This window comes from Vitis vinifera, chromosome 8, assembly GCF_030704535.1.
Source record: "Vitis vinifera cultivar Pinot Noir 40024 chromosome 8, ASM3070453v1".
NCBI lineage: Eukaryota > Viridiplantae > Streptophyta > Magnoliopsida > Vitales > Vitaceae > Vitis > Vitis vinifera.
This window is the reverse complement of record NC_081812.1, coordinates 22,733,145-22,745,291: the sequence shown is the minus strand read 5'-3', so window position 1 is coordinate 22,745,291 and position 12,147 is coordinate 22,733,145. Positions and strand designations below refer to the sequence as shown.

General features: G+C 31.8%; 1 protein-coding gene across 2 annotated transcripts; it reads left to right on the top strand.

Moving 5' to 3' along the window:
- The first annotated feature begins 5,861 nt into the window (after positions 1-5,861).
- Positions 5,862-11,763, top strand: LOC100852566 (uncharacterized). Of its 2 annotated transcripts, none has more exons than XM_010655498.3 (8): positions 5,862-6,001; positions 6,550-6,736; positions 6,814-7,001; positions 7,131-7,238; positions 7,347-9,049; positions 9,481-9,553; positions 9,915-10,095; positions 11,471-11,763. In XM_010655498.3, the coding sequence occupies exons 2-7, from the start codon at positions 6,640-6,642 to the stop codon at positions 10,068-10,070; spliced, it is 2,325 nt and encodes a 774-aa protein (XP_010653800.1). In that variant the 5' UTR covers positions 5,862-6,001; positions 6,550-6,639; the 3' UTR covers positions 10,071-10,095; positions 11,471-11,763. The 2 variants fall into 2 exon arrangements, with proteins under 2 accessions (XP_010653800.1, XP_059595306.1); XM_059739323.1 differs by having other exon boundaries at positions 5,880-6,001; positions 6,421-6,736.
- The last annotated feature ends 384 nt before the right edge of the window (positions 11,764-12,147 follow it).

Below are 12,147 nucleotides of genomic sequence, written 5' to 3'. Positions count from 1 at the left end.
GTTGTTGATAGTAGGTTTGAGTTTAATGCAGTGTCTGAGAGTACAGTGTCTAGCATTGGTTATGCTTTTAATCTTATTTCTGCTTCTTCTCAATAGAAGACTGTTAGGCCAATTAATGCGTCTTGACCAGGGTCAAGAACTGAAGAAGACTGGTAGTTGAGAAGGGTGAACAGATAAGATTTGCTGTTGGGTTATAGCTCCATCACTCGACCACCACCTCATAAATTAGGTGCTAGTGTTTCTCCAGTAGCTGCTCATTGGGAGAGAGAAGTTGGTTCAATGATTTTTAGCAAAGGGATTATTTGGGAACACCTGTCTATTTCTTTTTTCAGAAAAAAAAAAAATCGTTTTCTAACTTAAGAAAAATGCATTCAATAGAGTTTTTTGGAAAAATTGTTTTAGAAACATATTTTTAAGAACACATTTCAAGTGTCTTTTGCTGGGTGTTCTGAAACATATTTGAGAAATTTTATATTTTATATAAATTTATATTATTTTCATTGAGAATAAGTTGAGAATTTAAAAAAAAAAAAATTGAGTTTTTAAAGAAAATTTTATTCTAAAAATAATTCCCATAACTGTTTTTTAAAATCTGTCTTCAAATTCCCTTGTTCCATCAATGTAAATAAAGTGGATATGGTCCGATAGATGGTGACACATACAGGATCACCCCCAATAAGATTGTGTAAAAACTAAAAACTAAAAAGTGCGGGGAATATTGTTTTCCGCATCTTAAACAGATTTGCCTTTTCCAACTGTCAAAATCTTCAACTAACTTTCATATCCAACATTCAAATTTTCACAAGCCCTTCCACGTAATATGTCAAAAGCTAGGCCCTTCCCAATCAAAATCGAAGGACACGTGTCCAACTTGGTTAGGCTTATTTGTTAAACTCCAGAACGATACAGAAAGTTTAGTCAACTCGGTATTGTTACATTGTAGGATTCTCTCAATTTCTTTATACATTTTATTTTATTTAAAAAAAAAAAAGGAAAAACAAAGAGAAAACCCAGTGGGCGCAGTGGGCTGTGTGGCCAATGGGAAAGAATGAGAAATCCGGTTACTTCTACTATAAATAGAGAGGGCTACAAGTTCCCACACAAAAAGCTAGAAAATTACAATTAACCAACGAAAGCCTTTGGAAGAAGTGGGGGGATTGTGCAAATGCTTCAACTGCTATTTGCTGTAGCCTTCTCGGCGGTGCCTCTAACGCTCTACGTTCCTCCGATCCGAAGCCTCAATCTCTTCGTCGAAACCGTCGAAACACTTTTTCGCCAGACCGCCGTCTACACCCTTGGCGCCTACCTTCGTGTTCGCCTCGCCTTCTCCAGGATCCTCTCCTCCTTCCTCCACTTCGGACGGTAGATTCTCCCATCGAATCCTATATTTTTCATAAAGATTTGTACATTTTTCCTTCTTTTTTTTTTGGGTGTCGGGAGTATGTGGTTTGTTGTTGTTTTTCTTGATGGTTGGGCTGAATCGATTGAAACATGGGAATCGGAGTCTGTTTTTCATGTGCACGGACTGTACCAGAGGAATAATACCGTGATTTGAGAATGAGATTTGGACTGAGTTGTTGAATTGTTTCGTTGCCCCTGTTTGGTTTCTGAGAAAAACGTATGGAAAAGTAGTGGGGAGAAGAATGTTAGTTATCATAGAAACGATTTTTTATTTCCAATCTGACTTTTCTCAGCAACCAAACAGACCATTAGGTTTCTAATCATGTAGGTTCTGAACTTCCCCTCGATTAATACAATTTATTCTGTCTTTGTTTTTTTTTTTTAATTTAAATTCAATAAAAATAAAAGCAGATATTACCCAATTTTACGGCCCCTGTTTGGTGGCTGAGTGAATTTGTAAAGAACTTTTTCTCAGCTGCCATTCAGAGGCTCTGATCTTCGTCCCCCTTCCTTCCAAGTAATATAATTTGTTCCTGCAACTTCTTAGCTGGTAATTTAAATTCAACGAAATAAAAGAAGACTGACAATTTCTACATTTATAGGATCTTAAAATTTCTGTAATTTTTATTACTCTGGTGGTAGCATCATATTGTTTCTCGAGGATTACTTAACAAATCCTCTGTAATCACAAGATCCACCTACCAATTATTGGTGGGTCTCTTTAATAATGCTCCCTCCCATGTTAACATTATGTCACAATATTATTATCTAACCGAATCAAACTTTTTTTTTATTAAAAATAAATTTATAAAATTATCATTTAAACTTAAAAAAAAATCATTTTTATTTTATTTGTCTGTAAATAATGAATTTTGGAAAGAAAAATGTCTTTATTCTAATTAATGATATCAATTCTTCAAAATTGTTTAAATATCCAGAAATTCCATGGGTATTTTTCTTGTCTTTTTTAGTTAAAATATGAAGAAAATGACTTTCCATCTTGTGGAGGGGATATCTCTCATCATATCTAATGTCTCCAAAAATCTAATTAAAATCGGCAACCAATTATGTATATTTTGAAGTGGAGTTGACTTCAAAAATTATTCCGTGATAATTATTTTTGAAAATATTTTCAAAATAAATTCTATTTTTAAAAAATATTTCTGGTTATTTTGGATAAAAATGTATTTTCACAAAAATCTTTTTATTGAAAATATTTTTTTGATAATTTATTCTGAAAATATATTATTTGTAAAAATAAATTTCTTAATTTCCATACGGTTTTTATGTAAAATATTTTGAAAAATGATTGAAAACCTATTTGGGAACTGTTTTGGATAAAATTTTTTGTTTTGAAATATGTTTGATAATCAATTATTGATTTTTTATTTTTAAAAAATAAAAAATAAGATATTTTTAGAATATATTTTTTATTATTTTTATTTGTTTTTTAAAAACACTTTTAAAAAATAACTATATAAAAATATAGAATGATTATAAATAAAAATTATTTTTAAAATATTAAAAACGGGTTAAAAATATTTTAGGTTTTTAATCAGACTTTTGTTCTTAAAAATTAAAAAATTATTTTCAAAAATTATTTTTTAAGAATTATTTTAAAAAGCAAATTCCAAAAGAATTCTTTCTTGAAAATTCTGTCATTGTGTTATGTAATTACCTTTACTAAAAACAAATTTAATAAAATCATTTTTATTATTTGAATACCAAGATAAAAAATTATTTATGAGAATCATGATGACCCGTCTTCTCAATAATTGTATTTCTGACGAATGTTTTTGAAACCGACATCAAAGGGTGCTATTGCTAATGCTTGGACCATGCTTCACCATGAGGACATCTGTCTTGCATCTTGCAAATAGCGACATCTCTGGTGAACGCTGATTTGGATTTTCGTGGTCACGCTATAAATTTACTGAATTATTTAAAAATTATAAATTTCTTTCTTTGAAACTTCAACGGTTGCGTGCAGAGGAACCTTCCTTCTCTATCACATCCAATCCAACATAAAATGTCTCTTTGAACTGATTTCATGTTTTATTCCTTCCACATAAGACAACCCTCATCATCCTTTGTACTCCTACTCTATTATTTTTAGTTTCATTTTTTTAAGGATCAATAATTTCTACCATTTTTAATATAAAGCAATAATTATATTATTTTTTATAGAAATAAATTTTATAATGTGAAATGTCTAAAATGACATCTTTTAACTATACCCATATTTAAACCTTAATCATATTTCTTTTTTATTTTTTTTTCTTTTTTCCTTTTCATTCCATTGCCTTCCTTTTCGTACTCTCCCTCAAAATTTCTTTGTTTCCTTCTTTTCTTTTCTTTTTTTATTTTATTTTTTTATTTTTTTTTATTTTTATTTTTTTATCATTTTACTCGTATATGCATATATTCCATCATTAATTTATTTAAGTAATTTACCTAATGTTCCTATTTTTTTAAGGCAACCTACAAATTAATTTTATTTTCTTGTATTTATAATATTAATATTATGTGATAAATGCAAATTTATTATTATTTTATATATCATCAAACGAAAGATAATTATAATAAAAATTAATTTATATCATTTTATATATTTATATATTATTTTATTTAAAGGAGATAATTTATTATGAAACTTTAAATTTATCTAAGAAAACAATTAAATTCGATTTAAATTAATGTTTGAAAATTAATTTTAGTGATCAATAATAATTTGTACCATACTTCTTCTCTTTGTATTATTCTCATTCCAATTGAATGATTCTTTAAATATCAACTTTAAAATATCATTCTATTTATTATTAGTAATTATTTAATTGATGTACCCCATTTATTATTAAAATATTAACATAAAAGAAAAGGAAATAGAAAATAAACACATGATTATCTTTACCATTAAGGAATCAGAAAATAAAGAGTTAGAATCTTCTTCTATAATTCATCTTTATTGTGAAATTATCATAAAACCAAAAAAAAAAAAAAGTTGGAATCTTCTTTTACCATTTAACATAATAATACTTGCATAAATTTTGAATTAAAATAATTTATTTGAAATAATTATAGATAAAAAATATTGGATGAATATAAATAAATTTTGAGTTAAATAAAATTAATTTGAAGTAACGATAGGTAAGAATTTTTGAATGTCCATAAAAAAATTAACGCAAATAGTGCATGAATAAAATATTAATAAATTATGAAATCAATATCACCCACGGCCCACATCATATGTTCTACTCCAAGTAAAAAAAAGAAAAGAAAAGTGTGTTTCCTACTCTTAAATGCAAAAAACCACACAATAACTTTAAACAATTACCTAAAAATAATTTGAATTTTATACTTTTTTTTATCAAGTATATTACATATAATCATTAGGTATTACTTTCTAATAATATAAGTACTATTTTTTACCATTTTAAATATTACGATGAGTTTACCAAAACTTAAATTATTTATAAGGAATTCCTATTTTAGTTTTATTTCTGTGGTGGAAACACACTTTTCCTCAAAAAATAAAAATAAAAATAAAAAATAAGAAAAAAAAAGGGCCCTTTGGATGATGGGCTTAGAGAGGTTGAAAAAAAAAATATTTTGGTTATTCTGTATGTGTTGTTTTTCTTCGAATGAAAATTAGGTGAATGCCAAGACAGATTTGATTAATGCATTGAAAAATTCTCAATAGTTAATCTAAAATGGGAAGCCTAATATTAATATTAGAGTGGGTTGACAGTCATTATAAGAATCGTTTTTAATATTTCTAATAATTAAAAGTTTTTATTTTTTAAATATTAGAAATATTAAAAATACTTTATAAATTTACTGTCAAACATACTCTTATGTAGTATTTGTTTTTTGGTTGAATAGAAAATATAAAAATATTTAATTTTTTATATTAAATTAAAAGTAATATGTCGATTTCAACCAACATAATTAAAATAAATTTGTTATAAATATGTTCAATTTAGTTATGTTGGTTGGTATAATATTATTTTTTTTTTACTTTTTTCTATTAAAAAAAAAAAGACAAGCATCATCTTCACTATATAAAATGTTTGTTTCATATGCAATTAAATTTTTAAAGCTACAAGTTATCTTACTTGAATATCAAACAAAGACATGAAAAAAAAGGAAAGAAGATATTTTAACTCTCAATAGCTAATCTAAAGAAGCCTAAGAGTTTTTATACATATTTGAGTAATTTTTTTTTTTAAAAAAAAAACTTGTGATTTAAACAAAGTTTAATATGAAAATTAATAAAATATTAGATATGAAAAATGATTTTTTATTTAACAAAACTTTTATAAACCACTGGAAATGGACCTTAGCATGTTGGGTGCAAAATAAACAGGTCGCCCTATTGGACCTGGACCTTGTTGGGCCCACTTTATTTTTAGGCGAGCCCAAAACTGGCCCAAGTAGAGTTGGCGGTTTGAAATATGTCAAACGGCGCCGTTTCCGATTTGAAAAGACAGCTCTCTCAGTCTCGTATGCCATTTGCAATGGCCCTCAAGATCGGCGTCGTTTGAAACCTTGGATCCGGTGTTCTCTGAGCCTTTGATTCTTCGTTTCTCGAAGATTTAAGGTACCCCTAATAATTACTGATTAAATGTTTCCTCATAAATTAATGAAATTAAAATTTTGATTCGTTACTTGGAATGATTATCCTCAAATTCGTAATTTTCTTTTGTTTTCCTTCGTGTTTCTCGGAAACCAAACTGAGCGTTAGGGTTTTCATTTATTTATTTTTATTTATTTTTTCTTTCATTTTGTCATTTTCTGAGGCTTTCTCTCTGAAACCCTAAATCTGTATTCTATTGCAAACTTAATAATTTGTCTTTAGGCCTTCTGAGAAATCTGAGTTTGTTTTTTATTCTTCAATGCTAGGAAATTCATTTAACTTGGGAAATTTCAACTTCTGTGGAATTTGAAAATATTGCTGTCTACCATGGAATCATTTCCGTGGATTCGTAGTTGTTGTGTTTAAATTTGATTTAAATTCAGGTCGAACGCAGGCAAGGAAAACTGTGGATTTGAAATTGGGGCTCTGATTTTATGCAACCAAACACGCCATTAATCTCTAAGCCATCAATTGTGATTTTGCATCTTTTGACACTGGCGTTGCATTTTCAGATGAAGTTGAAACCTTTCTTTCTCTTTATGAAACAATAGCACGGACGAGCTCAACGAAACTGTGGTCTCAGAAACTTAATACCAGTTTTCATGGCTGAAAAGTCGTGCTCTGTTTCAAGCCTTCCATGGCTTTGGGTAATGGAAACCTTAGCAAGCTTTGAGCGAGTAGATATCTCTCTTTTGAAGGGTACATACTTTTTCTTTATTATGTTGCTTAGTCTTTGTGAGTGTGGATTGAGGCAATTCATGACTTCTTTCTTACAGATTTGATGATAAAAGCTCCAGAAGTCTCAGATAATTTGGGGAGGAATGTCAAAGAAATGATTGCCTTGAGATGTTTGGAGGCTTTATTTAGTGGAATCACAAATGATGTTCATCCTGTTGTGCATTCAAAAATGGGGTTCGACCCATCTGAAAGCTGTGAAGATGTTCTCCAGTGCATATTGCGTAAGGTAACATGCATCAGTTTTGGCTTTGATTTAGTAAATTATTTGCTTGTGTAATTGAAGTTAGAATTCAAAGCAACTCATTAACTGGAGAATTGTATTCTTATGCTGATTTAAACATACATCTGATTTTAGGTGTCAGCATCAAAACTAAGAATGGGAGAACCAGAGCTGTTAAAATGGAATGTTAACCCTTTCATTGCACATAAAAGAGCATGTTTACCTAAGTGTGCTTTGCAAGAGGTAAGGGGGATTCTCTTTTGTTTTCCATCATTTGAAGGGTTGTGGTAAAATATGCTCAAATCTTATATACTGTTTGTAAGCAGGCTCATGTTGTTTCCTTATGAACAGTTGAAAGATACAATTCTCGAGGGCAGCCATCCATCTGCTGTATCCTTGAAGGAAAGGAGTGGATTGAGATTTGAAAGTCAATGTGAGACTAGAACACCTAATGGTGATGGTGATTCTGGTGCAGTTGCACCAAGGGTTGATGAGGGTACTGCCTGTGGTCAAGTTGAGGCTGCAAAAGGAGACTTAATTCCTCTGACTGCTGAAAATGAGAACAATCTCTTGCCAGAAGATACAACTGAGAGGATTTTATTGCCCTATAAAAGGGGCCTGGATGACTTGCCTGCCAAAAATTTGATGGGGCAATTTAACCCAAATGTAGACAGTGTGAATTATGGTGGTGATTCCCATTCAAATGCCAAGAGGCGTAAACATGATGCCTTTTGCTCCATTACATCTATAGAACCAAACCCAGTTTCTCTGCATGGAAAGAAATTGTTAGAAGATTCATCTCGACCAAGTATTAATGAGTGTGACTTGGCAAAAGAATCTCAACTGGGAGACCTGGAGGGAAGCACAATGGTTTCTGAGGATGATCATGATAAGTATGTTGTTTCAAAGAGGGTTGAGCAGATCACTGATGTTGAACATGGAGAATTTGAGCATAATCAAACGCAGATTCCTTTTCACAGCAATAAAATGCCTCAAAATATGCCTAGAGATGAATCCCACCATGATATTTCTGTTGATGAGGCTAAAGATGATGATGTTGAGCATTGGGTTGAACCAAACAAATCAATTGGTGCAGCCTCAGATGGAAGCCAGCAAAAAACTGCTGTTGATGAAGCCAAGGATGATGGCGATTGTAGGGTTGAACCAAATAAATCAAGTGGATCCTCAGATGAAAGCCAGAAAAAAAATTCTGTTGATGAAGCCAAAGATGATGGTGATCATAGTTCTCAACCAAAGGCATCAAATGACAAACTTCCTAATGAAGCACACCATAAAGTTTTTGTAGATGAAGCCAAAGATGACACTGAGCATTGTTGTGAAGAAGAAATGCTGAGTGATAGCACTGAGTATCATGATGAGGAGGATGGTATTGCCATGGAGAGACAAAATTTCCTGAGTTCTAAATGCACATTCAATCATGATTCCTTGTCAATAGCTGGCTGGACAGAGCAAAATCTTTGTATGAAGTGTACTAAAGACGGTCAGTTGTTGGTTTGTAGTTCCAGTGGCTGTCCATTGGTGGTTCATGAGAACTGCTTGGGCTGCCCCCCCAGTTTTGACAACATGGGAAACTTTTACTGCCCCTTTTGTGCATATTCCCGTGCAGTTTCTGAATACCTTGAGTCCAAGAAAAAGGTCTCCTTGGCAAAGAAAGAACTGGCTTCATTTATCAATGCAGGGATGAAGCATGAGCCTGTCAAACCCAAGAAAAAACATAGAAAAAAGAATGAAAAGCTTAATGAAAGTGCTAATCTTGTCAAGGTTTGTGAAAATGGGCATGTAAAAGAGAAAAGACAGACTCGAGCAAACCATGGCGATGCTCAAGTCACTGATCAACTAATTAGGAGAAATGTAGAGAAGCATGATGGTGTCGAGGAGCAGGGAGTTGCAAATTTAGGAGTTCAGCAGGAAGCTTTACAACAGCAGATTAGTGATCCACTGGAGGATCCTGCTTCAGGAACTTCTGGAGATGAAAATGATAAGCCTTCCAGTTCTACTTACTATATAAGATTCAGAAGGCAACAACAGCAGTAGTAAGTTTTTTATACCTTATGATACTAGGCATGTTTAGTTTCTAGATGTCCACTGCATCATTGTAGTGATCATCGTCAATTCATTGTGGTAAGTAGTGCACTGCTTGTATGCATGCACCACTTGGTCATGTAATTTTATTCCATTCAAACTTCGGAAAGGTGCAGTTTTGTTTTCCAAGGGAGTAAGCCCTTAAAGATGCATTGGGCCATTGCTCTCCTTGGAATGGAAGAAACTGCACCTATTCATTAGAATATCTGGAGGCTCCAATTCTGTACTATAAGGAGACAACTACTTATGGCAACATTGATATTTCAAGCATATTTTCTCTCCCTTCCTCCACACATACTAATGCACACTCAACAGTTAGAAAGTAGTAATTGGCTGCAGTTATCATTATTGATTGAGGATATATATTGCCTCTCATTTGCAGCACATTTCCACCAATTCATCAGTTGAGAAGAAAGAAACTTGCTTGGACAGCTAAGGAGGAAGAGATACTAAAGGTACTTGTGTTACTTCATTGATATGATATTAGCATTCTTAGTTCTGTAGCTTTGTAGTATTCTAATAGTGAAGATTGATATTCAAGTCCAGTTTGTGTTGTGTTAAGAGTATTAGGTTCAAACTTTTTTCATTTGCTTTTCAATTTTTTTTATTCATACCTGCTTTATGATATGGATCTGATGTAGATAAAATTTCGAAGGACACAAGATCGAGAAATCACATTTCTCAGTTTTGTGACTTCTAATTCAGCACCTGTAGTTTCATTAAGGATTACTCATGTTTCTTGGTCTTGAATTTTTCTTTTTCAATCATTAGTTTTCAGATTTGTTTTTATATTGATAATTGCTTTCTCTATTGCAGGTGGGAGTGCAGAAATTTTCAAATGATCATGATAAAAGTATTCCATGGAAGAAGATTATGGAATTTGGTGGTACTGTATTTCAGAGAGGTCGTACCACAATTGACCTCAAGGATAAATGGAGAAACATTTGCAAAGGAAGCCCAAAATCAAAGTGAAGTTTTGTTGAACTCTCTGATAATGGTAAAATATCAACTATATTTAAATTATGCGCTATTTTTTATCTTTCTTCTTTATAAAGAAATGGTGACTCTACGATACCTCTCAAAAGATAGGAGACTTTGTTAAAAAGTTCTCTTTACCAGCTTCTGTTAAAAAAAAAAAATGGTACTCTTAGCAGCCTATCAATTTACATCATGTCCCTTTTTGTTATTCCCAAGTCGATAGCTTGAAGACTATATAAAATTCGAAGGGATTTTCTCCCAAAGATGGTGTGAGGCTGTTTGGCTTCTAACAAAGTGGGTTTCTTCACATGAGAAGCAGGAAAGGATCATAACCATGGACCAACTTAGAAGAAACAACAGGCTATCTCCTCATCTATTGTGGGAAAGCTAATGGGCTGTGACACTTTCCATTATCTTTATTTATCATTTTCTGGGTTCTCCTTCATCTTGTCAAATATTGTTAATGGGTTGGAATGAGAGCTTTGAGGGAAAGAAGAGAAAAAAGGCCTGGAGAACAGTTCCTCTTTGCCTATTCTAGACAATTTGGAAGCAATGTAATTCAAGAACCTTTTAAGGGTGCAAGGCATAAACCAATCTCTTCAAGATGATGTTCTGGTTTCCCATCCTTGACAAACTTCATTGAGTGGTTATGTTCTAGTTATTAGATTAGTTTGTGGTTGTTGGCTGTTTCTTTTTGCTTTTTAGATGTGTACTTTGTGTCTACTAGGTGTGTGCCCATTTTTTATTAACACTCATAATATATTCTCATTTGCCTATCAAATATATATATAGTTATTAAGTTTTGAATCCAAATACAGCATGCAGGTTGTTGGAGTTATTTGCCTATGAATTAATTTTGTTTTTGACAAGAGAAGAAATGGTTCAACATCTGTGGAACAAATCAGTTGCACTTGTGTACCCTGGCTCCTTGGCCAACAAGAGGGTTAAAAAATGGTAGCAGCGTCCTAACTTTATGGAATAAAATGCATGGATCTTTTCTTTTTATTCAACTCTATTGAGAACCATGTCTTTTGTTATGCCATAAGTCGCTGTGTCTGTTTCCTTAGCCTTTTTCCCTTTTTCTTTCTGGAATAAGCTAATCCATTATGTCTATTTCCCTGCTTGTCTTTAATGTTCTCAAAATTTTCTCATGTTTATTTTTATTGGTAAGATTTCCTCTATTGGATCTCTGGAATATCCGCTGTGTGTCTTGATGTAAGATTCATGAGAAGTCTTGGAAAAACATGGATTTTTCTTTCAGTTTGTCTTTCCCACAGATTACCATTTGGTTATTTGGCAGTAAGATTCAATTGCATTATGCACTGGTTGGCTTAAACACCAGCTTCTGCAAGTTCAAAATTAATTCTGAAGAATATTTCTTTCAATCATTGCAGCTGACTCTACTGGTGGATTTGGAACCCAGAGCTAAAGATATGCAAGCGTGATGAGATTGGAATGTAAGAGGTTTTGAAATGAGTGAATGTTGTTAAGCCTTTTTTGGTCCTGTATAAAGTAATTAGTTTCTAGATGTTTATAATGGGCCTTGCATCTTTTCTTGCTCTTTTTCCTGCATATTTTTTTGGCTTTTTGATAATGTTTTGTACATTCATTTTGAGCTGTTCAGGGTACACATTCCAGAACAGTGAATTCATACTAAAATATATAGTTAAAAACATTTCAAAAGAAATGGTTTTATTTATCAGCTAACAGTGAATTCTTTTTCCTTTTTTACTCGATACCTATTCTAGAAACATGTTTGTCGCCATAAATTGAGATTTGACAAATGAAAATGTGTTTAGTAGTGATTTTAGGAAGGATTTTTAATATTTTTAATACTTGAAAATTTTCATCTTTCAAGTACTAAAAAAGTTAGAAACACTTCATAAGATCACTATAAAAAACACTCTAATTTTATTATCATTTCATGCCGTATAGAATATAAATCTAGATTTAAAAAAACGATGCATTAAAGGAGTTTTGACTCAAAGCTTTTGGTAATATCACATTTTGCATCATGACCATGCCATCACTATAATGTTCTCATTGGTTGATAATCACTTTCATAATGCCA